This window comes from Megachile rotundata, chromosome 15, assembly GCF_050947335.1.
Source record: "Megachile rotundata isolate GNS110a chromosome 15, iyMegRotu1, whole genome shotgun sequence".
NCBI lineage: Eukaryota > Metazoa > Arthropoda > Insecta > Hymenoptera > Megachilidae > Megachile > Megachile rotundata.
In genome coordinates, this window is record NC_134997.1 from 3474794 (window position 1) to 3500506 (window position 25713).

General features: G+C 40.4%; 2 protein-coding genes across 2 annotated transcripts; both read right to left on the reverse strand.

The window, feature by feature from the left end:
- Positions 1-5463: 5463 nt before the first annotated feature.
- On the reverse strand, positions 5464-14288 carry LOC143265904 (uncharacterized). The gene is made up of 2 exons (XM_076540559.1): positions 6778-14288; positions 5464-5742 (listed from the first exon to the last, which is right to left on the reverse strand). Exon 1 carries the CDS (start codon positions 11107-11109, stop codon positions 9106-9108), a length of 2004 nt encoding a protein of 667 aa, XP_076396674.1. The 5' UTR covers positions 11110-14288; the 3' UTR covers positions 5464-5742; positions 6778-9105.
- Positions 6908-7417, reverse strand: LOC143265931 (ATP-dependent DNA helicase PIF1-like). The gene has a single exon (XM_076540615.1). It carries the CDS (start codon positions 7415-7417, stop codon positions 6908-6910), a length of 510 nt encoding a protein of 169 aa, XP_076396730.1.
- Positions 14289-25713: the final 11425 nt, after the last annotated feature.

The following is a 25713-nucleotide window of genomic DNA, read 5'->3' on the forward strand; positions in this document are numbered from 1 at the left end:
CGCCGTTTGCGTATATCGTAAAGGTGCTACATTTCGAGCGAAGGAGACCGAACGTAAACAAACAGTGACCTACTAGAAGGACACTCCTAATGCAAAAATAAAACTTTTTTATTTTTTATTTTTTTTTGTTTAAATTTTTTCCATCATATTTGTAACATTTTTCTCATTAAAATGAGACCAAACACGACATACTTCGGGACATATTTACTTATAATTTCAAGTGTTACGCGTACATCGATGATTTTACTCTAATAAGATATTGGAAGTAAATATAACTCAAATTACGTCGTGTTTGGTCTCATTTTAATCAGGAAAACGTCACGAATATGATGGAGAAAGTTGTATAAAAAAATGAATGAAAAGTAGAAAAGTCAGCAATGTTTAAGCATTGCAAACAATTGAACAGACTTTTAATTTTTGCCGACTGCCATGACCGCTTTCTTCACTCGCTATCCTCCTCTGCGTTAGAAACTTTAATTGTCAATTAAACCAGTAAATATACTTCAAATTATATCGTGTTTGGTCTCATTTTAATAAGGAAAATATGAAACATCTATTGGTAAAAGTTTAATATCGAGAAAATCAAAAATAAAAAAGCTTTATATTTGTATATGTATTGCTACACGGATATACATCTATCCGGATCACGTTACATTTTTCGGCGATCGAGCTTGTCGGCGTCTAGAGGGGTCTTCCCCCCCCCCCCCCCCAGTGGTGGGGATAACTTTGGTGCACATATTGTACAGGTCATTTGTGCAGATATCGAATATTTACTGTACATTCCTATCTAAATCCACGAATCATTATTTACGTCACACAATTTCCAGACAATAACAGATCATAACTAATCTCTCTTTTATCTTCTCTTCTGACATCACCGGACAATATAAAAGGCTCAATTCGAGTAGTCTCGCGATCAGTAGCAGTTGTTCACGCGATGGGTAAAATATTCAATTTTTATAGCTGTTTTCGAAGGTTGTAAATCTTTATCGACCCATGGCATTTCCACAACTTGTTATGGTAGTGGAATTATATGTAGAATCATTATTGTAAAGTAGAATTTATAGTGTGGTTCAGAGTCCTCCACACTGGTGTGTCCAAGTCAATGAAGGATGTAGATCATCATCCCACTAGTAGTAATGATTGTTGTATGTTACTGTCATTGATCGTGACTATCGTTTGTAAAAATGAGTATGTTTCACCGAAGGTAGTCTAAGACTGACTAGTCGCCTCTAAACAGCCAGAAAAGAAAGCCATGGAGGAAGTTCAAGACGTGAAGACGTTTCCAAAAAGGACCAATCAGGACAGATTGTTATTTGTAAAAAATAGTGATTGGTGAGATGGCTTAACGAATAAGATTGTAAGACTTTTAGCCCTCACTCCAAGGTTGTAAATAACGTTTTGTTAATAAGGTGACCCAAACAGTTAAGTGATTTGGGTCCTTCAAAAGAACTGAGTAATGGGGCACACTACGAGACTGCTGAATAATCGAGCCCGAGTGCCTTGGCCCGCCGAGTACACAAGGATTTTCGTAAACATTGCACACCGCAGGGGTGCACAGTTTGCCTCCAGAAATAATAGGCATGCCTCCAGAAATAATAGGCATCATCGGGGACTATCTCCAGGAGAGGTCCATCCATTGCGTCGATCGGTCCGGTGCGGAAAGATCGTGGGTAGTAAGGCGGGGCGTACCTCAGGGATCGGGGCTCGGCCCATTCCTGTGGATCGTGGGGTACGACCCCGTCTTGTCGGCCCCGTTGCCACCGGGATTGCACCTTACGTGCTTTGCCGACGATACGCACATTTTGGCAACGGGGCTCGACTGGAGTGGGACCAGCCGCCTCGCCGAGTTGGGAGCCTCGGTGGTTGTTTCAGCCATCCGGGGGCTCGGGCTGGAGGTGGCTCCCCACAAAACGGAGGTGATGGCCTTCTGCCGCACACGTGGGGGGAAACCTCCGGCCGGAGCTCTGATCCGGGTTAACGGAGTCGAGGTCCAGATCGGGTCCGAGATGCGCTATCTCGGACTCCGATTGGACAGCCACTGGAAGTTCCGTGGCCACTTCGACGCTCTGGCCCCCAGGTTGGGCCGCGTTGCGGACGCGTTGGCGCGTCTTTTATCCAACCTGAGGGGACCAAGTGAGAGGGTTCGCCGGCTTTACATGGGGGTCGTGCGGAGTATGGCCCTGTACGGCGCCCCAGTTTGGGCGGCCGACCTGGGAGCCAGCCGTCGCGCGCAGGGTGTTCTGCGGCGTGTGGAGCGGCGGCTGGCGACCAGGGTGGTTATGGGGTACCGCACGATCCCCTGGGAGTCGGCGATGGTTCTGGCGGGTGTCATCCCCTGGAAGTACGAGGCGGAGGTGTACCGTCACCGATGCGCCCTCCGTCTGGACGGGGATTTTCAGGGTGGCCCGCCGGAGCCAAGCGTCGAGGAGGTCAGGCTCCAGGCCCGCCGTGTCGCTGTCTCCCGCTGGCGCGCGGAGCTCATCGCCAGCGGGGCCGCGGAGAAGCGCGCGGTCGGGACGATCCTTCCACAACTGGAGCAGTGGATGGATCGCGGCCACGGGCAGCTCTCGTTCCGGATCACGTAGGTGCTGACCGGGCACGGGTGCTTTGGTTGGTACCGGCGCTGGATCGGCAAGGAGCAATCGCCGGGGTGCTACGAGTGCGGAGTGAATGTGACGGACACCGCTCAGCATACGCTGGGCGAGTGTCCGGCGTATGCGTGGCCTCGGCACTTTCTGCAGCGCGAGGTAGGTGTGGATGTGAGTGTGGGTACGCTTGTGGAGAGAATGTTGCAGAGTGAATGTGCATGGAGTGCTGTGGCCTCTTTTTGTGAGACAGTAATGTCTCACAAGGAGAAGGCAGAGCGCGAGAGGGAGCGGCGCGGGGAGGTCGCGAGTAGAAGGAGGCGAAGGCCGGGAAATTCGGGTCCGGCATCCCGGCCTCCATCCTGAGATTAGTGGGGCGGCGCGGCCTCCCCGCGTCGCCCGCGGTCCGTCAGACCGCATTGTCTGACTGGGTGGGAGAGAATGGGTCAGAGTGAATGTGTGGTGTGAATGCGAAGTATGAATGTATGCGTGTGTGAATGGATAAGTGAGATGTGTGATGTATTTTGTAAAAAATTTTGTAAAATATTGTAGTGTGAGTGTGGTGTCTGCTATTATAGTATGTGTGAGAGGTGTGGAGACGGGGCTGTCGTCCTCCCCGGCGACAGTTCCCGTCCCAATATTTTCGGGATTTGGCGGACTTCCGTCCGGGGTCCCGAATGCCCCGTTTGACGGGGTCCGCCATGGCCGCAGGTGTCACGGAGGGGGGGGGGGGACCCGTGGCACCATTGCACGGGGCCGAGGGGTGAGCCGACGGCGACCGTGGTGGCGTGGTTGGCTCAAAACGGGGGTGGGTTTTAATTGAGAGGGAGCTTCCTCCCCCTCCGAGAGGGGCGCCTTCTGCGCATAACGGGGGTGAGTCGCGGAGCCGGAGGAGGATCCCGTGGCTCACCTACCCGTCGGGGTGGTCACCACCGAGGGGTTTTAGTGGGTACGAATCCCACACTACCCCCGCTCCTCCCCCGGGGAGTGGGGGCGTCTTTCGAAGATTTCCCCTCGTAGAAAAAAAAAAAAAAAAGGGGTGCACAGTTTAGGACCATGGAAATAAACTTCTTTACGGAAATATATATTGGCATTAGGAAGACGTGCTTTTCTAGCCTGTTAGAAGGTTATTGTCAATAGTTAAGAACGTCAAACTGTGGAGACGTCCATGTGGTCTTATAAATCCGTTTAAAATTGCAAGAGTGAAGCGCTCTTAGGTTTGACAAAACACCTATAAATATTACGCTAATTATATTCCGAGCAACTCGGAACAGCAGTCCGACTAGTTACAGGGTTCAATCCCCTCGTGCTGGTCTCTGCTAGTGCCCATCCCAATTCTACCCATTTCCTATCAACTCCAAACTACGCGTTTCATTTATATTACAATTCTAAGTTCATTTGTATCAGCTCATATTCCGACGTTGTTCCTAGTACATATTGAATATATTTTATATTTAGTTATATTCGCCTTTAATCATTTCTCATGAACCCAAGATTTCTAAGAGCTATTGATTATTTAAAGTACGTATACTTGATTATGCTGGATCTGATGGTGCGAGACATAGCCGCACTGGAAGCCCGTGGCCTCCTTCTGCGAGCAAGTGATGCTGCAGAAGGAGGCCGCAGAGCGGGCTCGCGAAGAAGCGGACCCGCAGAGGAGGAGAAGGGGTCGCAGCCGCCGAGGTGCGGCTGCGCCCGGCAGTTCATCTGCAGTTGTTCGGGGGAGCAGTCGGGACCGTCGCGGGACCCGGCTTGACTCCCCCGTTTGAGGATTGCTGGCCGACGGTCCCCCGGTGGAATGCTGTGGGCCGTCGGTCTTTTCCAGGTCTCCGACCTGTTGGGGGGCGGCGGCTCTGGGGAGGCCTTACGTCTCCCCTTGCAGAGCCGCCGCGGGGGCAGTAGTGCCCTGGATGGGGGCCCAGGACGCCTTGCACGCTGCCCCAGGGGGACTGCGGTTGCCTCGGTGGTCTGGGCACCGTCGTAAAGATTAGTTCATTTTGTCGGGGGGAGGTCTTTTGATCTCCTCCCGGGAAGGGCTCGAAAGAGTCCGGAGTATCTTTGAAAGATTTCCTCCACGTTAAAAAAAAAAAAAAAACATAAGTGATACAAATATTATTTATCGAAGCTAGTTTTTTCATGGATCAATGGGTATGTTTAATATAAATTGTTTTTGCATTTTTAAAGTTAAACGTACGCAAGAATTGATTTATTTATTGATTTAGGAGAAACTCGAGTCTCATATAATTTTCGGGGTGGTAGCTGAGGAAATACAGAACAACATTTCCCTTTTCCAAAGTATTTTTTGAAACTTAGTTTTTGAATTATTAATACAAATCACTAATTAATCAAAGCATGATAATAGCGCGCGCCCAGATACGAGAGCGATGGGTTCGAATGACACAGTTGATCGTAGTCGTGAACAAGCACGTTTGCATCGTGATAATGTAAGTGCTAACAAAATGCTGGTACGTTAAAGTGAAATCTAATAACAAATTAAGTAATTAAGAATACATTATACATTATTATACATTATTTATATCATTGCCATAATTTTTTTTCAAAATACAAACTGCTATTAACAAGAACTTGGAAACTATTTATTAAATTATGCAAAGAGTTGACGCGTCTGTTCGTCTTGAGATCTGGCGTCGTTCTAGTTTTTAAAAACCGCGGTTGCTCTCAGCTACCGAAAGTCCTGACCACTTGATCCACTCGTCCCGCCTGACAATTTCCGCAGACCGCTTCAATTCGTGGTCAGGACCAGTTTCACTTCATAAGTCGCGAGGCTCGCTTCACATCGCAACAATATGTTATATTCTATTAATAGATAAGGGATAAACTAATTATTTTTTATGAACTTAAACAAATTCGATTCACTCGTTCTTGTCATTTGTTACGAAGATGTAAAACAACAAATTCGCACATTTTGAATGAAAAATAACATTTCTATTCATCAAAAGAAGTTTTGAATCTAATGACTAACTAATGTATTAACTCCTGTCTATTCTAAATTCACAAAATATGTAGAAATAGTATAAATCGGACTCACTCATTGTTTAAAAGAAGTCCTGCTTCGGTGAAAATATATCTTGTACGATGGCACAGCACCGTACAACTTAGGGTCGCTATACCTGTCACATCATTAACCTCGACTCTAAAAAAGGCAATAGAAAAATACATTTTAGCATCCACCATAAAGCAATCCTGAAGTCATCCGTCCTAATCCCAATCCGCATACCGCTACAGACCCATCATAAAGTTTCCGGAAAAACCCAAAAAGTACCGTTTCCCTTGCCATCCCTACTGCCACCTTTTTTCCTCCACTCCTTACTTCCACCCTTGCTAATTTCCAGAACTCCTAACCCAATGACAACTCCAAAATTCCCTCTTTTTAACCGACTTCAAAAAAGGAGGAGGTTACTCAATTCGATCAGTATTTTTTTTTTTTTTTTTTTTTTTTTTTTTTTTTTTTTTATGTATGTTCGCGCATTACGCCTAGCTGGATGGACCGATCGGAACGAAACCTTTTGCATATGGTAGGTGCTGACTCCCCATTGGTACCATTATCAAAAAATTGTTCATTTTTTAATTGCAAAGTGTTGTTATTGCAAAAAAACTGGCAACTTTTGAAATAAACTTTTCTCGATTTTAGTGCGCTTTTAATATCTTATCACGGACATGATTCTGAACAATTTTGTTCATATACAAATTTTGCGGAAAGGTTTAGTTTTCGAGATATTAGCGAAAAATTGTTGAAAAGTTTGGAATCAACTTTGGACGATTTTAATGTCCTTTTAATATGTTATCAGTGGCACGGAACAACTTTTTCCTTATCCGCAATTAAGGGGAAGCTTTAGTTTTCGAGTTATTAGCGAAAAACTATTGTTACTAATATATTGAATTCTACGTATGCCTCCGTGTCTCTGGTGGTGTATGAGTCAACATGCAGTCGCCGATTTTCTACTGTTTCTACAAACACGTCTTGTCGGCCGAAAATCAGTATACGTGTATAATAACTATTGTTATTGCAAAATCCTATTCTTTGGTATTGTTATGTAAGAAATGCACCGATCGCGATGAAACTTTTCGAATCTCAAAGATCTTTCCAAGATGATCTCATTTGTAACAGACATTTATGGGACTCGTTAATTGTTAATAACTATTGATATTGCAAAAGATTTATTCTTACCTTGCAAGAAATATGGCGATCGTGATTATTCAAAGTTGTTCCTGTAAGTAGACTTCGTCAATTTCTTTATCAATTGGCCGCAAATAAAAGAGAAGGAAAAAATAACAGACTTGGCTTGTTTCTTTACGTGTCAATCGCTGGAAGCTAATCTGCAGTGTTTGTTTACAAAAGCAAGTGTCGAAATCTTTCCATTTCTGCGAGTGCTCGCTCGTCCTTTGTTTGGCGCCAAATCAGATAAAACTAGACCATCTAGACTTTTAACACGACTAAGTGCAACGTAAATTTGTCCTTTTGCAAAATTCCTTTTGCCAAAATCAATTACAGCTTTGTTTAATGTGGTCCCTTGTAATTTGTGCACCGTTACTGCCCAACTTAAAATAAGTGGTAACATTCTACGCTCGACGTCCCCATAACCTTTTGTCGCCTGAAACGTTGCTGAAACTGGAGATATTGGAATGTAACCATCAATATCTTTGAACCTATTTCCAACAGATTCGTCGTCAAATTTTATAAGAACTGAATCCGGCAATTCTCCCTGTTCTAGTTGGTCTCTTCTAAGTACCGGCCATCTAAATTTCTTAACTATTCCCATTGCACCGTTTATCAAACCATCAGAAATTGATATATTTCGCCGCAGCATGATTTACGATCCCTCGGCTAACGTAATTGTATGTAACAGTCCGCCACAGTTATTAACATTTGTAGGTATAACATTTTCTGGTGGCCTTTTTCCATATGTAGCTGGCTCACGAGACTCGTCTACTGCATCAATGATGTACATTCGATGTGATTTTGCTAATTTATCGGTCATTTTTGTATTATATTCATCGACTAATTTTATGGTTGGGAATATTCTTACCTCTTCAAAATCCTCAAGCTCTCCGGTTAAGGGAACTCTTCTTCGTTCGCATAGTATTTGTAATTGAAAGGTTGTCACTTCCCCAAACCGTAGGTTATTCAGTAAGTCGATAAATTTGACGTCATCCCTTTGTCGCATGTTAATGGTGAGTTCGCAGAATGAAAATTGGTGCCATAAATTAATTTCTGCGCTACACCAATGTAGTTGTATAAAACACCAGTGTCCTTTTACCGGGGGCAATTGCATGATATCGCCAAAAAGAAGTACATTTACGCCACCAAACAGTTTATCATTCATTTTGAATTCTTGCAATCTTAAATGAATTATTCGCAAATTCTCGTAAGATACCATTGATATCTCGTCAATAATCAACCACCTTATGTACCGCCACTTTCGTCTCTCCTGTTCGAGTCTTTGTCCAGTCAGTCGCCGATAGGTCATTGCAGCACTTTTTTCAATAGGCAACGAGAACAAGGAGTGCAGAGTTTTCCCGAATATTTGGCGGGCAGCGACGCCAGTCAAAGAAGCTACTTCGATGAACGATGGTTTTATCATCATATCAACTGTGGGATTATAGCAGCGTTTAATATGTTCAACAAGTAATCTTAAAATAAACGACTTGCCACTACCAGCTCCTCTGGTAATAAAAAGTAACATTTGTTCCGCGTCTTCATCATGATTCTTTTTAATATCTTTCTCAATTACTGAGGAAACTGATTTCAATAAATCTTTCTGTTCGAATACTATTAAGGAACACGTCTTCTGGCATTGCAAGTGTTTCTTGCTGGTGATCCTCATACAAATCAACTTGATCGCAATATACTATTTCGTCGGCAGGAATGCTGACTGGTTCTCTTAACTGTTCATTATTAGTTTCCCCTTCGCGTACAACGTTCAAAGCAATAGCCTGGGCCAGCGCCGCTTCAATAATTTGTTCTACGTGAGTAAATTGTTCAACGGTTGCGTTTCCCAACATAGGTTTCAATTCGAGTCGCCGTCGAAGAAAACTGTTAAGAGCGCCGTTAGGTTACAACCAGGAAGGGTCTTTTTCCCAATTTCTAATTTTTATATTCACGCTTGTCAAGGAAAAAACCTAAATTACGGTCCGCTTTGAAATCTAATTACTTCCCTCTCATAATCCATACCATAAACCATAGGCAAAATTTGTCACTACCTGCACGCCAACTTGGGTTTTTCCAAAACATGTACCCCGAGGAAAGGGAAGAACAACCCCCGCATTACCAAAAACAGATGATTGGACAACGACTTTTCCCACCTTAGTTTTAGTCCTTACCTCCGAATACACGCCTACATCTGAAAATTAATAAAAAGACCAGTACGATAGTTTTAAGACAGAATTCTTGTAACATTTCAAAGCAACACACTAAGTAAAATAAATTATCACGTAGAAAGGCAAAGTTAGCATTTGCTACATTATTTAAAAATTCCGTACAACAGTACAAACGAATTTAACAAAAACATTGTTCCGAAGATTCGTTTTCGGACATAAGTGTACTTTCATCACGAAATGGAATCTGACACACTATCAAGTTATAGAAATATCCTTCTCTATCACTGTTCAAGGTATAATATCGGTGGCGAAGTACAGCTGGTTTATTTCTTATTCGCATTCGAGTATTGTCCTTCAATTTTATAAACCTCGACCTCGATGTTTCTTCATCGTCATTTCTAAGTTCTGCGCCTCCATCCTCTTCTGTCCACATTCCACTTGAAACTGTTTCATATCGGACAGCAAATTCAGCTAAGCTCAAATTCTCTAGACTGTCCGGTCTCTTTGCGTAACGATCGAATATGTTATTGAAAAATGATGTTTCATATCCTTCAAAACGCAAAATTCTATATCTCTGCTCAGGCCGACAGCTGTTTATAAATACAGCTTTTCGCGAGCTCATTTTAAGAGGCAGATGGCATAATCGATAAGCACATTCTGCAGCACTGACCATTCGTTGGGACAGAATTGCCATAGATACCGAAAATAATTGATTCCAGACGGTACCGCCGCGGCGTTTCGCACGAGAAACGGCTTCTTTAATAACATCTCCTGTATCCTGCGGCTCGCACTTACTTGCGTATTTAGCAATATAATATGCAACTGCTGTAACATTTCCGCATGGTTGAATATCCATGTTTGCTTCCCAAAGCTTTAAAAGAGTTGGATTGTAATTATTTACCATAACTTCATTTACGGTTCTCTTAAGTACACAGAAACGTCCATTGTTGGCAAGTGTGTCATCTGGACCCAAGCACATCGTTGTTTCACTTATCGGTCTAGGAAATCCGAAACGACAACAACGATTATTACGATCTTTGTAACATGTATCAGAATGTTTATGAATTTGGACTCTTTGTACTATGTCGCTCATATCTTGGTTTTCTGCTTCCAATGAACAAGATACAACTTTCTCAATAACGTTGCGGCCTTCGTTGGTAAGGAAATCGGGTACATTTTCACACCAAATCAGCATGTGTAAATGTGGGCTTCCCCTATTCTGAAATTCAATTCTATACCAAAAATCGATAACAACGCCACCTAAGCAATGAGAGTTTTTTAAATACTGCATCAACGCGTTTATTCGTACCGTAAATTGTCTTGCTATAACTACTGGATATTTCTGAACCAACTTTAGTCGATCCGCAAAAGTTAGGTTTTCAAATTCGGTAATGGGACGACCATCGGATAAAAGTAACGCTTTCAACATATCTGGCCAGTTTAGATCATTGCAAGAGAAGATAGCAAACCATGTGGGCGGTCCAAGACTTCGAACCATGGCGATTAATTTCGAACAGCAACGTTTCCAGTACGATACTGATCCTCTTATATTTCTCATTGTGAGGTGCATATTATCCACTAATCGCTCTGGAGTATGTTCTCCTTGGCGCATTCTACACGATACTGAAACACTAGCTTTTGCGCGGTAATATTCAACAACAGATAATGCGAAGAACAAATAATCTGTTCGTTGAAATCGTTTGTCATTGCTCAGAATACGCGCTTGGAAGTAATCCAGTGGTGTTATTGAGATATCTCGGTGCTCTCCGGAACCATTTTTTCCATCTGGAAATAGAAAGAACCAACACAGTTCTTCCATTCTTCTTTCCCTCTCTAGGTTCAAAGGAGGCGCAGTTTTTCTATGTATATTCGCCAATCTTATCGGGTCATTTTCTGTGTTGTTATTATTACCGATACAGACGATATTATCGATATTGAGAATATCGTCATCAATCGAACGTAACATACTTGTTGCGAAAACAACTTGTGCCTCGCCGGACTCTGTATGAGTAGTCGCAACAGGTGATTGTTGTATTCTTTCTACTTGTGGGGATCTATTCCTTTCGGGTGCAATTGCTAGAGGTGTTAATGAGTAGATATTTAGCACGTTGCTATTGCCTCCTTTAGCATATAAATTACGACGCAAAATTATGTGTAAATCATCAATATTCGTAAATTTCATACAGCATGAAAGGCTCCGTGACGGTGCTTTATATCCTTTCGGACCTCTTGCGTGGGAATCAAACAACCAATAGCAGGGACTTTCCGACTGGTTGCTGCATGATACAGCGACTGATATAAAATTCGCGGTAAGAATTCCGTATATGTACTTGTTCGGAATCGTTCGAACGCGCTAGACCGCACCGCGAATTAGCGAGCGTCAGCGCACTCACCCGAGACAAATATTAACTATCGAGCGTTCGGGCATGCGTTTTACCCACCGCAAAAATTTCAAGAGTTTTGTCGCAACCGATTTTTAGTCAGTCGTTAACGAACCGTATTACCAAACCACACTAATAACCATCTTTCGAAATTACCATCTTTATTATCTTTGTACGTTTTCAATTAATTGTTCGTCTTATTCGTTAAGTGTTCGTTAAATAAAGTGACAATCTATCGAGCTAAAGTTGTGTCTAAATTCGTTTTATTGAAAATCTTCACCGGATTGCCCTCGAAATTCCAATCAAAACCGTTGATCAGCTCCTGCTCAACTCCAACAATACTGTTAGAAAAACATAATTAAACCGTTCTTTAAATTTGGGAATCCTTCATCACCGTTATCAATGTCAATATGACCATATACAGCCATTTCATAGCCAACGTCAATACCGGCTCTGGTATTACTAAACGATAAGTGTGGCAATAATTCAGTTACAGCTAAGTAGTCTACATTGACTTCTCCGGGGTCAGGGTTATTTTGCGCTTCAATGCAATCACGGTAATATTTATTTCCTACTAAAAATACATAATCAATATCACTAGTACACCACGTACTAGGATCGACTAAATTAAACGCAACACAAGCAACAGCAGCTATGCCTGTGCATTGCTTACTGCGAGATTCGATGCTGAAGCGATCGCTAGCTTGATGGCACGTGCCTCGTAAAATAGCTACATTATGGCCTACATGCACAAATTTACTGTTTGATTCAGTACTTCTTTGTGCAACTTCAATTTCTTTTGTTACAATAGGAAGCTCTTCAGTGACATGAGCTATTTTCGAAATGTTATTGATAATATTAGAAAAACATGGTCGCACATCTTTGTACAAAGTGTAAGAGCGAGCGTGAAGAGCGCGAGTAGGACATTGTATTTTCCGTCGATGGAATATTCCATCGACGGTTAAAACAAATGAAAATCGGGCAACGACGGCCCGCACGACGTCGTGCGACGAGGGCTCATTCAGGCATTGTCTATTGCGTCGAGCACTTTACGTTCTTCCTGAATAAATTTCTGATTTTTCTGCCAAAACAGTATTTTATTTAATTTCGGTTGTACCTGAATCCTGAGGATATTACAAATTTCAGAAGTGGGATAAAGACCTGATAGAAATTGTGTAATCGTGTAATATCGTATTCTGTGTGACTTTCCGTGTGAACTATTCTGTGTGATATTACGTTAACATTCTGTGTGACTTTTATTTTAATATTCTGTGTGACTTTTGTTTTAATATTCTGTGTGAAATTTTATGTTCGTTCTTTTCTCTGCGTTATTGACATTTTTATTTGTTTTTCTCTCTCTTTATTGCTTATTAAGTGACATTTATTTGTGCGGAGTGATTTGTTTTTCCCATTATGTCTCAAGTAACGGAGAAAACCCAACGCGAATTTCTGGTAGTTGACTTAAAAGAAATGTTGCGTCAAAATGGACTGTGTACAACGGGCAATAAAGCCGATTTGATACAACGGCTCGACGAGCATTTTCCTAATCGGTCGTGGGAAGATGTGGTATCGCGGACAAGGAGGGGCGGAGACCCAGTTCCTGAGGAGGGTAACGTTCCTACCGAGGAAAATGATGCTTTACGGGAGATGAGTGGCTTTCACGCGGATACGGCTTCAGGGTGCGATGTACCAACGAACGTTGCACCTGATCGGTTTCTACGCATGGAGATGGATCTCATGCGACGGGAGCGAGAGCTGATGCAACGTGAATTAAAACTTCTTCAGCTGGAAAATGATGCTCTACGGCGTCCGACCGGTCCGATCCAGGAATCGGAAAGAAGATCGACTCGAGATATCAGGGAAGTTGGTGAATTGTTACCGGAATTTAGCGGTATGGAGCAAAGTTTCCAAAATTGGAAAACGCAGCTGAATTTGTTGGTTGCAACTTACAACCTGGGCGACGACTCGTCGAGGATCCTTATCGGGTCCAAATTGAAGGGGAAGGCATTGAGCTGGTTTCAATCCAAAACAGAACATCTTCAGGTCAGTACCGACGAATTGTTAAACCGTATGGAGACAATGTTTGATCATCGGGAAAGCAGACTGGAGGCCCGTAGAAAATTCGAATTGAGGAGGTGGAATACCAATGAAAGTTTTAATGAGTATTTCCACGATAAATTAATTTTGGCGAACAGAGTCCCAGTACAAGACGAGAAAATAGTGGACTCAGTGATTGACGGGATACCCGATCTGACCTTGCGAAATCAGGCGCGTCTATGCAATTTCACGACAACGCCGGCTTTATTGAAAGCATTCAGCAAGGTGAGACTGCCGCCTGCCTCAAGAAATTCAGCGACTTCCGGAATCTCGACGAATCAATCGAGGATGAAGGAGTTGTCAACAGCGAAGAAATCAGCAGTACCCCCGATACGTTGTTACAACTGTAACAGAATAGGACATCTATCCCTGGAATGCCGCTTGCCGAAGAGAGAAAAAGGATCATGTTTCCATTGTGGAGGGATGGGTCATCTATTTCATACCTGCCCTAAAAGAGTGAAGCCGCAAGTCACTTGCGTGCAGACGTCTCCACCGCCAGACAGCGAATTCCACAGTGATGTAAATTACGATGATGATTAATGTTATGTTATGGGCATCGACTGCCATGGTCATTAGCCCATGTAAATTACGAACTGGGCGATGTAAAAGTAAGTTTGCTTACACTGTTTGATACGGGAAGTCCGGTGAGTTTTATTCAAGAAATGTTTGTTCTATGCGACATTGATGAAATTTCCGATGAATTACGAAATCGGTTCGTAGGAATAAATAAATCTCCGTTAAATCCTAAGGGTGTGATACGTGCGAAAGTCTGGGTTAATAACGTCTGTAGAGATATATTATTATTAGTTGTGTCGAATCAAACGATGTCCGCGCCTGTAGTCTTGGGTCGAGACGCTCTTAAGACATTTGAATTAAGTTTAACACCGCCTAAAAACGAAGAGGTTCTTGAAATTTTGAATATTTTGTTGGATCCCTCCGCTGAAAGCATAGTAGATTCGCTAAAAGTTGACCCCCAAATATCTCACAATGTGTGTGTGGAATTTAAGAAAATCTTTATGGAACAATATGTGCAACCGTCGCGTCCTGCATTACCGCAGGTAGATGCCGAACTAAAATTAACTTTAAATAATCGCCAACCTTTCCATTCAACGCCTCGTCGAATAGCTTACTGCGAAAAAGATAAATTACAGAGTATATTGGACGATCTTTTAGCGAAAGGAATTATTAGACCCAACAATTCCGAATATGCGTCACCAATTGTGTTGGTCAAGAAAAAGAATGAAGAACTGCGTATGTGCATAGATTATCGAACTTTGAATAAGGTCCTTGCTCGCGATAATTACCCCTTACCTTTAATCGAGGATCATTTGAATATTTTAAGTGGGAAAAAGTATTTTAGCTCACTTGATATGAAAGACGCATTCCATCATATTCGAATAGCAGAAGATTCTGTTAAATATACATCTTTTGTCACGCCTTTGGGCCAGTTTGAATATTTGCGGATGCCCTTCGGTCTCAAGGTTGCACCGTCTCGTTTTCAAAGATTTATTAATGATATCCTTTCAGAACTTATCAAATCGGGAGATGTGGTTGTTTACTTAGACGATGTATTGGTAGCTACGCGAACATTGGAACATCATTTACAAGTTTTGCGTCGTGTTTTCACTTTACTTGTACAGAATAAAATGGAACTAAGGCTAGATAAATGTAAATTTTTGTATACAAACATAGAATATTTAGGATATTACATAAATGAAAGAGGAATAAGCCCACCAAAAGATAGCATTCAGAGTATTGAAAAATTTCCTGTACCGCAAAACGTGCGTGATGTTCGAAGTTTTTTAGGGCTATGTTCGTATTTTAGAAAATTTATTGAGGGATTTGCTTCTATTGCCCACCCATTATATAGCCTGTTGAAGAAAGACGCGAAATTTAAATTTGGGGAAGCGGAGTTAAAAGCGTTTCATGTTTTAAAAACTAAATTAGTAGATGCTCCCGTTCTTGCGATGTATAGTCCGAAAGATGAAACTGAGCTTCATTGTGACGCTAGCTCAAAGGGATATGGTGCAATCCTGGTGCAACGGAAAAATGATATGAAGTTCCATCCGGTATTCTATTTTTCAAAACGAACCACTGAAGTCGGAAGTAAATATCATAGTTTCGAATTAGAAGTATTAGCCATAATATATGCATTGAGACGCTTCCGAGTTTATTTGCAGAGCATGAAGTTCAAAATTTTAACCGATTGCAATTCGCTCCGTATGACTTTAAATAAAAAAGAGGTGAATCCCCGTATCGCACGATGGGCACTAGAACTTCAAAGTTTTGATTATGAGATAGAGCATAGACAGGGCGCACGAATGGCACACGCGGACGCGTTAAGTAGATCCCAAAATATCCTTGTAGTGGAAGGAAATTCGTTCGAATTTGACTTGGCGCTCATGCAAAATCGAGACCCTGTAATTAGTAAAATACGGGCAAAATTAGAATTGAAAGAAGATAAATTCTTTGAATTGCGAAACGGCCTTGTTTATAGAAAGCACGGCGACGAATTATTGTTTTATGTGCCGTCAAGTATGGAAAAGAATGTTATCTACCGATATCACGACGAAATGGGGCACTTTGGGACAGAGAAAACTAGCAATACAATAATGAAGAATTATTGGTTTTCGAACATAAAAGGAAAAGTTGACGAACACAGGAAAAATTGTTTGAAATGCATTGCATACTCGCCTACATCAGGTAAAACTGAAGGGTCTTTACACAACATTCCTAAAGGAAACGTTCCATTCGCCGTGATACATATCGACCATTTTGGGCCTGTGGATAAAACTGTAAATATTAAGAAATATGTATTTTTAATTATAGACGCATTTACGAAGCACGTGAAATTATATGCAACAAAGACAATTGCGACAAAAGAGGTGATCGCGTGTTTAAAATTGTATTTCGCTCATTATAGTAAACCTCGGGTAATTGTTTCGGATAGGGGTAGTGCCTTTACCTCCAAAGATTTTGATGACTTCCTTACAATAAGCAATGTTAATCATGTGAAGGTTGCCACTGCGTCTCCGCAGGCAAACGGGCAGGTAGAGCGGGTGAATAGAGTTTTAGGTCCGATACTTGCGAAAACAACTGAAAATTGTCCGGGTAAGCGATGGTATGATGTATTGGAAGATGCGGAATATGCGCTCAATAATACCATTAATAAAGCTACTGGTGAAACCCCCTGTAAGTTATTGTTCGGAATTGATCAAAGGGGTAAGGTTCCAGATTCGTTAAGTCAGTATTTACAAAAGGAAGTAAACTGTGAACCGGTAAATTTAGGAAGTATTAGACATAGAGCTGAAATGAAAAATTTGCGTCAACAAGATTATAATAAAATATATTATGATAGAAAACATAAACCCTCTTACGAGTACCAGGTCGGGGACTACATAATGTTAAAAAATTTCGAAAGTACTCCGGGGATTTCCCAAAAGCTTATTCCTCAGTTCAAAGGGCCTTACGAAATCATAAAGAAACTGCGAAATGATCGATATATTGTAGCCGACATTGCAGGGTTCCAAAATACACAGAAGCCTTATCAAGGTACCTGGTCCTCTGCTAATATGCGACCGTGGCGCTCGCCGTAAATCCCGATTAGAATATAAGTTTCCGCTCAGATTAAGATAATTATGAACTGTAATTGTAAAAGTATTTTGTTTGTTTTGTAGACCGAGCCCGAGGTCGGACTCAGGTGTCAGGACTGGCCGAGTTGTAAGAGCGAGCGTGAAGAGCGCGAGTAGGACATTATATTTTCCGTCGATGGAATATTCCATCGACGGTTAAAACAAATGAAAATCGGGCAACGACGGCCCGCACGACGTCGTCCGACGAGGGCTCATTCAGGCATTGTCTATTGCGTCGAGCACTTTACGTTCTTCCTGAATAAATTTCTGATTTTTCTGCCAAAACAGTATTTTATTTAATTTCGGTTGTACCTGAATCCTGAGGATATTACAAAAGCATTATTTTGTAGCAGCCATTCTAAAGCTCTTCGAAATTTACCGACGTCAATTTCAAATTGTCGCTGTCGTTCCAAATTTTCTAGGCTTTCTACGACAATCATTATACCGGTCTGGTTTAACCTAACTGGAAGTTGTTCGGCAACTTCGAATACATCACGGGCAAATAGGACTACTTGACCTTTGCACCAATTCTGACTGAAGCGATTTTGAATTTTCATGATTTTAAGGAACGAGACTATTCTGCACAACATGTGTTTTTCGATTTCCGATAAATCTGATATCTCCTGAGATACGTGCATTACTTCCATCTTATTCCAGAATGCCTGCGATGGAACTTTGTGCTTTTTAAGGTGATGTAGGCAGCGAGAACATGTTGTTATCTTCTCTAATTCTATCAGATTTGCAGGAATTAGATGAGACAGAGGCTGCGTATGCAAAGCGTAACGTTACTGCGAATATAAAGTTCTGCAACACACCGCACACGGTACATCAGCGAAAATATTAATAGCCGATTTAAAACTGTCTGCCTGAAGAAGAAGTTGCTTTCTTCGGTTTCTAGCACGTTCACGCATATCCTTTAAACGTGTATTTCTTGATTCGGTACGTTCTGTTAGTAGCACTTCCCGCGTACGATTTCTTGTGACCATTAAACGTTGTGAACGTTGTTTCGTAGATTCGTTCTCTAATCGCCGGTGGATTAATCCGATCCGACGTGATCGTTCCTGGGCCGATTCGTTTGCTAATCGCCGGCGGATTAATCCGATCCGACGTGATCGCTCCTCGGCCGATTCGTTTCCTAATCGCCGGCGGATTAGTCCGATCCGACGTGATCGTTCCTCGGCAGATTCGTTCTTCAAACGGTTAGAAATTCTACTTAGCCACCTTTTTTTTTCACCTGTTGTTTCGCGTGACACTTTCAAACGTGCGTATTTCCGCATTGCGGATAATCTTGAACCGCGTTCATTAATAGTTTCTTGACGCCGTGCCTCTGCATTTCTTTCACGATTCCTTGACGGACGTAATTGTTTAACTTCGTGCGATTCTTTTTCTTTCGGGATGCATTTTTTGTCGGTCTGCCCATAGTTGTATATATGAAACTTCTAAAAAGTGATTACTTCAAACCACAATTGGCTTTTTTTTTTTGATTCGCTGAAAGCAGAATTGGCCTGTTTCTTTTGATTCGCTCAAAGCAGAATTGGCCCGTTTTTTTAATTCGCTCAAAGCAGAATTGGACCGTTTTTTTTTTTATTCGCTCAAAGCAGAATTGGCCCGTTTTTTTTTTATTCGCTCAAAGCAGAATTGGACCGTTTTTTTTTATTCGCTCAAAGCAGAATCAGTCTGTTTATTTCTTATATTTGCTGAAACAAAAATTGGTCCGTCTTTTTTCATAAACAGTAATTCCCTGTCACCTGAATGGGGCCCTTTTTTATCTTACTTTAGCTTCTTAAAATAAAAAAAAAAAAAAAATAAGAAATAGAAAAAAAGGAAAAACTATAATTGTAATACCTATTACGCAGTCTTCAATTTTGCTTATACAGTATTCTCTCCGTAAATGTTAAAAAGATCTCTACCGTAAATGTTAAAATTGTATCCCCACTACTGGGGGGATCCCCCTCGAAATCAGTCAAGAATGAAACACGATCGATCGCCGAAACGACGAGGATCGAATATCGGTGAGACACATACTAATGCAAGCAAAGGAAAAGATTGTAACTTTCTTATTTCTTACTATTTTTTCATGAAACTTTTACTGTTGTATTTGGCTAGGTTTCCTGATTAAAATGACACCAAACATGATATAATTACGTTAACAATTGCGTGTATAACGAGTGATTAAAGTTTTTGACATAAAAGAGGACGGCGAATAGAAAAGGAAGAGAAGCAGAAGGTTGACGCGTTCGGCAAACATGAGACTCGTGCGTCTTCTGTGTTTTAAATTCAAAAATCAAAATTCTTTATTTTTAGGGTTTCATCAATGAAGCTTCGATTATCGTATTCGTCTCGTTTTTCTGATTAAAATGGTACCAAACACGGTATAATTAAAATCATAATTACTTGTATAGTAAGCCTTTAGTAGGAATTCGCACCTCTACCTTAAGTTACATCCCAAACTTTTATGACTCGTTACATAAGTAATTACGATCGTAATCATATCGTGTTTGGTGTCATTTTAATCAGAAAAACGAGACAAATACTATGGTAAAAGTTCCATTGACGAAAAACCAAAAATAAAGAATTTTAATTTTTAAATTTAAAAGACAGAACACGCACGAGTCTTTCATGTTTGCCGAACGCTCGAAACTCTATCCCTCCTTGTCTTTTGTATCGCTGTCTCTTTCTACGTTCGGCACACTACAAAGAATGTAGGACCTCTACCGTAAATGTTACAATCGAGACCGGCAAAAGTAACATTTACGGAGAGAATACTGTATTTGTCTTTAATCTTTGAAATCCGTTTTCGGTTAGAAATGAATCAAGTGTATTGTTCCAATTACGCCCTGTCTGTTTTAAACCATATATCGGCTTCTTTAGCTTCGCTACTTTGTTGTCTACTTCGTTGTGCCCTGGTGGTGGCAACTTCATAAGTATATCTTCTTTTAATTTGCCGTACAAATATGCACATTTTACATCTAGGTGATGTACAGTGGATATTCTATATAAGCAAATCTTTCGGGAGTGAAGTTGTGCTTATATCGTACAGGTCCTACATTGATTGATGTCTTGCCGAACGTAGAAAAGGACAGAAGAGAAAAATATCACGGTCGCCGTTTGCGTATATCGTAAAGGTGCTACATTTCGAGTGAAGGAGACTGAACGTAAACAAACAGTGACCTATTAGAAGGACACTCCTAATGCAAGAATAAAACTTTTTTATTTTTGACTTTTTCGTTACCAAACTTTTACCAATTAATTCTTGACATTTTTCCGATTAAAATGAGACCAAACACGACGTAATTCGGGACATATTTACTTGTAATTTCAAGTGTTACGCGTACATCGATGATTTTACTCTAATAAGATATTGCAAGTAAATATAACTCAAATTACGTCGTGTTTGGTCTCATTTTAATCAGGAAAACGTCACGAATATGATGGAAAAAGTTATATAAAAAAATGGATGAAAAATAAAAAAATTAGCAAAGCTCAAGTATTGCAAACAATCGAACAGACTTTTGATCTTTGCCGACTGCCACGATCGTAGCGTCTCTTTCTTTTTGACTCGCTATCCTCTTCGACGTGAGAAACTTTTATCGTCAATTAAACCAGTAAATATAGTCCAAATTATATCGTGTTTGATCTCATTTTAATCGGAAAAATGTCAAGAATTAATTGGTAAAAGTTTGATGACGAAAAAGTTAAAAATAAAGAAGTTTTATATTTGCATTGGTATTGTCTCACGGATACACTAAGGCCCGGGTCACGTTACATTTCCCGGCGAGCGAACCTCGGGCGTCTCGAGGGGTCTTCCCCCCAGTGGTGGGGATAACATTTGTGCTTATATCGGAAAGGACATTTTTGCTTATATGGAATGAACACTGTACTATCCAATTCTTACAAACTGATAATGCTAGCAATAATCTAATAATTGAAATGTTCGCTACTGGTGCATACGATTCGAAATAATCTACATCCTTTTTCTGATTAAAACCTTGCGCTACTAATCTCGCTCTGTAACGCACAACTTTACCTGCAGAATCTGTTTTCACTTTATATACCCATTTACTACCGATATATTTCATACCTTCGACTTTGTCCACTATTTCCCAAGTGTCTCTTTGTTCTAGACTTTGTAATTCTTCATTCATGGCTTTCTTCCATTCTTCGTGTTGAGGTACTGACATAGCCTGCTCAAAAGTGGTTGGTTCAATTACTTCTGTTAAGTTAATTTCTATATTCGTGGGTTTCCCTTTGCATCCCCATGGGTTCCTCACAACCTTTTTTCGCTGTGTTGAGTTGACACGTGTTTCATCTACCTTTCTTGTATCAGGTTCCGTTTCTAAATCCTCATTCCCTTTTGAAATGTCCGTCTTGCAGGGTTGCTTTTCCTGTGTTTCTTCTTTCTTTTCTTCTGATTCTTCTTCATTTTCCTCTGTGTCAATTTCTCCATCTATCGTGTCACTCGTGGTTTTATAAAATGGTATGTCATACGTTCTTTTCTCATATATATATTCGAATCCATTCAAGTCTTCTACGAACTCCACATGCTTGGTATGTATTATATCGTCTTTCGTGGGATCATATAACCTATATCCTTTGGTTTGCGATGAATAGCCAACAAATATACATTCTTTAGCTCTATAATTAAGCTTATTTTTGCTCATCTGTGGGATGTGCGCGTACGCTAGACACCCATACGTTTTTAAATGCTTTACGCTGGGTTTGTTCCCAGTCCATATACCTTCTGGAGTATTATCACCAATTGTGGAATGTATAACTCTATTTTTGATATAGCACGCGGTCAGTAGTGCTTCTGCCCAGAATTTCTCAGGTAATTTCGCTGATCCTAACATTGCACGAACGAGATTCATGAGTGTCCTGTTCACTCTCTCCGCTACTCCGTTCATCTGAGGTGTGTATGCATTTGTACGTTCGTGTTTAATTCCAGTGCCATCAAACGATGTCATTAGCTCTTTGTTACAAAATTCTAAACCGTTATCTGTCCTTATTCGTTTTACCTTTTCATCCGTTTCTCTTTCAACTCTAGCTATGTATTTCTTTATATATTTTACTACTTCATCTTTGCTCTTCAAAGTAAATACCGTAATTTTTCTCGAATAATCATCCGTGAGTGTAAGAAAATATCTTGAACCACCTAGAGATTTTACCGGTAAAGGCCCGCACAAATCTGAATGTATTAACTCTAATACGAATTTGGTTTTCCTGCCCCCAATATTTTTACATGGCGCTTTGGTAGACTTATTAAAACTACAACGGTTACAGTGTATGTCCTTTATGTTTGCTCTCTCTAATCCTCTAACTAACTCTTTATTCGCTAATTCTTGGATACTTCGTATATCGACGTGACAAAATCTCTTGTGCCATTTGTCGCTTTCTTCTAATTTATTATTAACTGTATGCATTTCTACCTGATTTAAACAATTCTTTATAACTCTTGCTTTAACGATATATAGTCCATTTCTGCAAACCGCCTCCCCCACTATCATGTTAGTTCTCTTATTTACTATTCTTAACCTATGGTTATCAATGATTAGACGCTTCTGTTTATACTCTATTTATGACGCTGATAACAAATTTCTTCTAACATTTGGAACGTGATATACATTATGCAAAGTTATGTTAAATACGTTTTGATTTACGTGGGTTTCTATTATAACATCGCCTACACTTACTGCTTTAAGATTATTCGCCGTTTCGCTATTGGCTGAATAAATTGTCTCACTCGTTATAGCTTTATAATTCGAAAACCAGTGTCTGTGTTTACAAATATGATGTGTCGCACCACTATCTATTATCCAAGAATCGTCTATCTGTACATTATTTAACTCTAACAAAAACGCATCTTTATACTTACGTTGACTTGTATTATTATGTTTTATATTTTGTACTTTGGATCTACATTGACTCGCTATGTGTCCTTGCTTGCCACAGTTAAAGCATTTCCTATTTTCCCTTTTATATTCATGTTCCCTCTTGTGGTCGTTCATTCTATGTTGTACTTCCCTTATATTATGATACGCCTCCTTTTTTTCTATGTCATGACTTGTATCCTTTGCTTTCCTTCTTTCGTACTTGCTCAATAATATTGATTTTATTTCTGATGACTTGAATTTTGAGTCATCCAGGTTTGCCAATGCCATTATTATCCCTTCGTAGGTACTTGGTAACCCACATAGCATTGTGTATGCAAGATCATCATCGCTTACTTCATACCCAGCCTTCTTGAGACTGTCGCTACATGTTTTTAATCTAGCCAAATATGAATTCATTGACTCACCTGATTCCAAACGTATTGAAACCATTTGCTTTTTCAATTGTAGTATTCTTGGTCGTGATTTAGGTTCAAAAACCTTTTGTAATGCATCCCATGCATCTGATGCCTTTACACAATCCATAATGTGAATTTGATGCTCTGATTCGATACTCAAGGCAATTGTTGCTAAGGCCTTTTCTTCTTTTCTTTTATAACTTTCTTTTAACTCACCTGCGTCATTATCTTTTGGCTCAACGGCTTCGCCAGTCACGTGTTCCCACAATTCTCGTTGAATAAGAGCCATTTTCATATTAAATTTCCAAGATCTATAATTATTACTATTTAATTTATCGATCCGGTCGATCGTTGGCGCCGAACTTGCCATACTTGTCGTATTTTTTCTTCTTTTACAACGCAATTATCTACTTTCGAACACGTGGCCGCACTTACATAACCTCACTTTTGTTTAATGACGCGAATTCTTTCTACATATTTCTCTAATTTCTGATTTTATATACACAGCGGCTTTGCTGGCCTGGGCCCATAACCGTGTTGTTGTATAAACTAAATCTATTTATTAATACTAATTAAAGTAACACACAAGAGAAGAGAAAAGAAAATCGGCGTGCGTGCGATTTCGCGTGAAACTGTCGCGCGCGTGTTTCAAATATGCTACAAACATCCATCAACCTACGTCTGAATATTTCTCGACGCAAAATCGAATGTTTTTGAATTCGTTATCGAATTCCTCGTCTATACCGCAAAATATTGAATTCTTCACTTCTTTTGCGAAAGTGTCTTATTGTTGTCTCTGGTGCGCGTAAGTTCCGTTGCTGTAACTTGGAGGCCAGAAGTTCTATTTTAATTTGCATTAACTGTGAATCTCGTACTAAATTATTGAAATCTGTTTACCTAATCAGATAAATATTGTTTCGTCTAAACAAGTTTTTCTCAATTTCGTTTGAACTTTAAGCTCTAACAGCAGTTTCTCCTGAATTTGAAAGTGTAACTGCAGCTTCGACGACTGAAGTCAGCGTTTCATCTTCTAGACGTATTAGTCATATGGCCGACGGATATGAAATAGTTGAATATGAATATGTTATCTGGTTCAAAAACTACATCCAGCTATGTCAGTAAGACAAAAATAAATCACTTCTGTTAGAAGTTGGAAGTACTAGCAATTGTAAAAGCATTGAAAAAGTTGGGCATTTACCTACTAGGCACCTACCTTTAGATTGTCGTTAACGATGAGAAAAAAAGATTTATGTGCGTGTAACGTTTCTGGAACTAAGCTCAGATGTTTATAGCGCTCGTGAGGTAACGAGCGGCTTTTACCTATTGAACCACTCGCTTTTACAGTAACTATATCTAAAAGGAATATAGGCGATTCGTATGGTGTGCGGTTAAGGAGTGAAATCCACAGGCCCATGCCTTTCGATAATTAGGTTTATTCGATTAAAAAAATTAGGAGAATGAATATTACAATTAACAATTATTATTACAAAAATATGAAAAGTGTATATAGGGTCATTCGACGCCAAATTGATCACTTTTGAAAGTCAGCATCTCCGATTTTGCTCTAATCGAAATATGTTGTAGTCCACACGAAATTAAGGGGGATTTGAGTCATCATTTTGCCGGTTTCGATTTTGTTAAGGAATGACAAACCTTCAAAGTTTGCAGTTTTTGCCCTTTTTGGCGAAAATAGGATTCACTTCGGAATTTTTCTCAGAAACTACTTAACCGATTTAGCTAAATTTTTTTTTGTTTTATTCATGAAGGATTGGGCTATCTTAAAATGTTTTGTTTAACTTTGTCAATTTGTCATAAAATGTTGCAAAATTTAAACAAATTCTCTTTTTGCGTTCTTCTCTATGAGGGGCGTAAAGGGTTAAAATTTAAAAAAAAATATGGTCACATTCTTTGAAGCTTGCCCTTTAAAATGAGCCCTTCAGAACGATGGAGCCTCGAAAATTGACGTCTCTAGAAGCTGGAAAAGGACGCGGGGTACCCCCGTTTCAGGTAGGTGAGTCGTGTGCTCCGCTATTATGATCGGCTTTTTTATACCACCGATATCAAAACATTACGGCAAGACTTCGTATACGACTAAATGACTCTGTTCATACATTTTTCGAAATGCAATTTTTGTTTACAAAGTATTTGCTGCAGGGACTGATTTATGAGTTGTTTAAAGCTGTCACATTACGAGAACCTGTACGTTTCACCGCCGACAAAGTTAATTCAGATGTTAGTAAGAAATTGAACATTGTGTTATATGTGTTGTGTTCCGAGTTGCTCGGAATATAATTAAGGTAATATTTATGAGTATTTTGTCAAACCCAAAAACGTTTCACCTTTGGAATTTTAAACTGATATTTAAGACCATATGAACGTCTCCACAACTT

Coding starts and splice junctions, on each gene's coding strand:
- LOC143265931 (XM_076540615.1), bottom strand. CDS start 7,417: ATGCTGCGGCGAAATATATCAATTTCTGATGGTTTGATAAACGGTGCA.
- LOC143265904 (XM_076540559.1), bottom strand. CDS start 11,109: ATGAAATTTACGAATATTGATGATTTACACATAATTTTGCGTCGTAAT.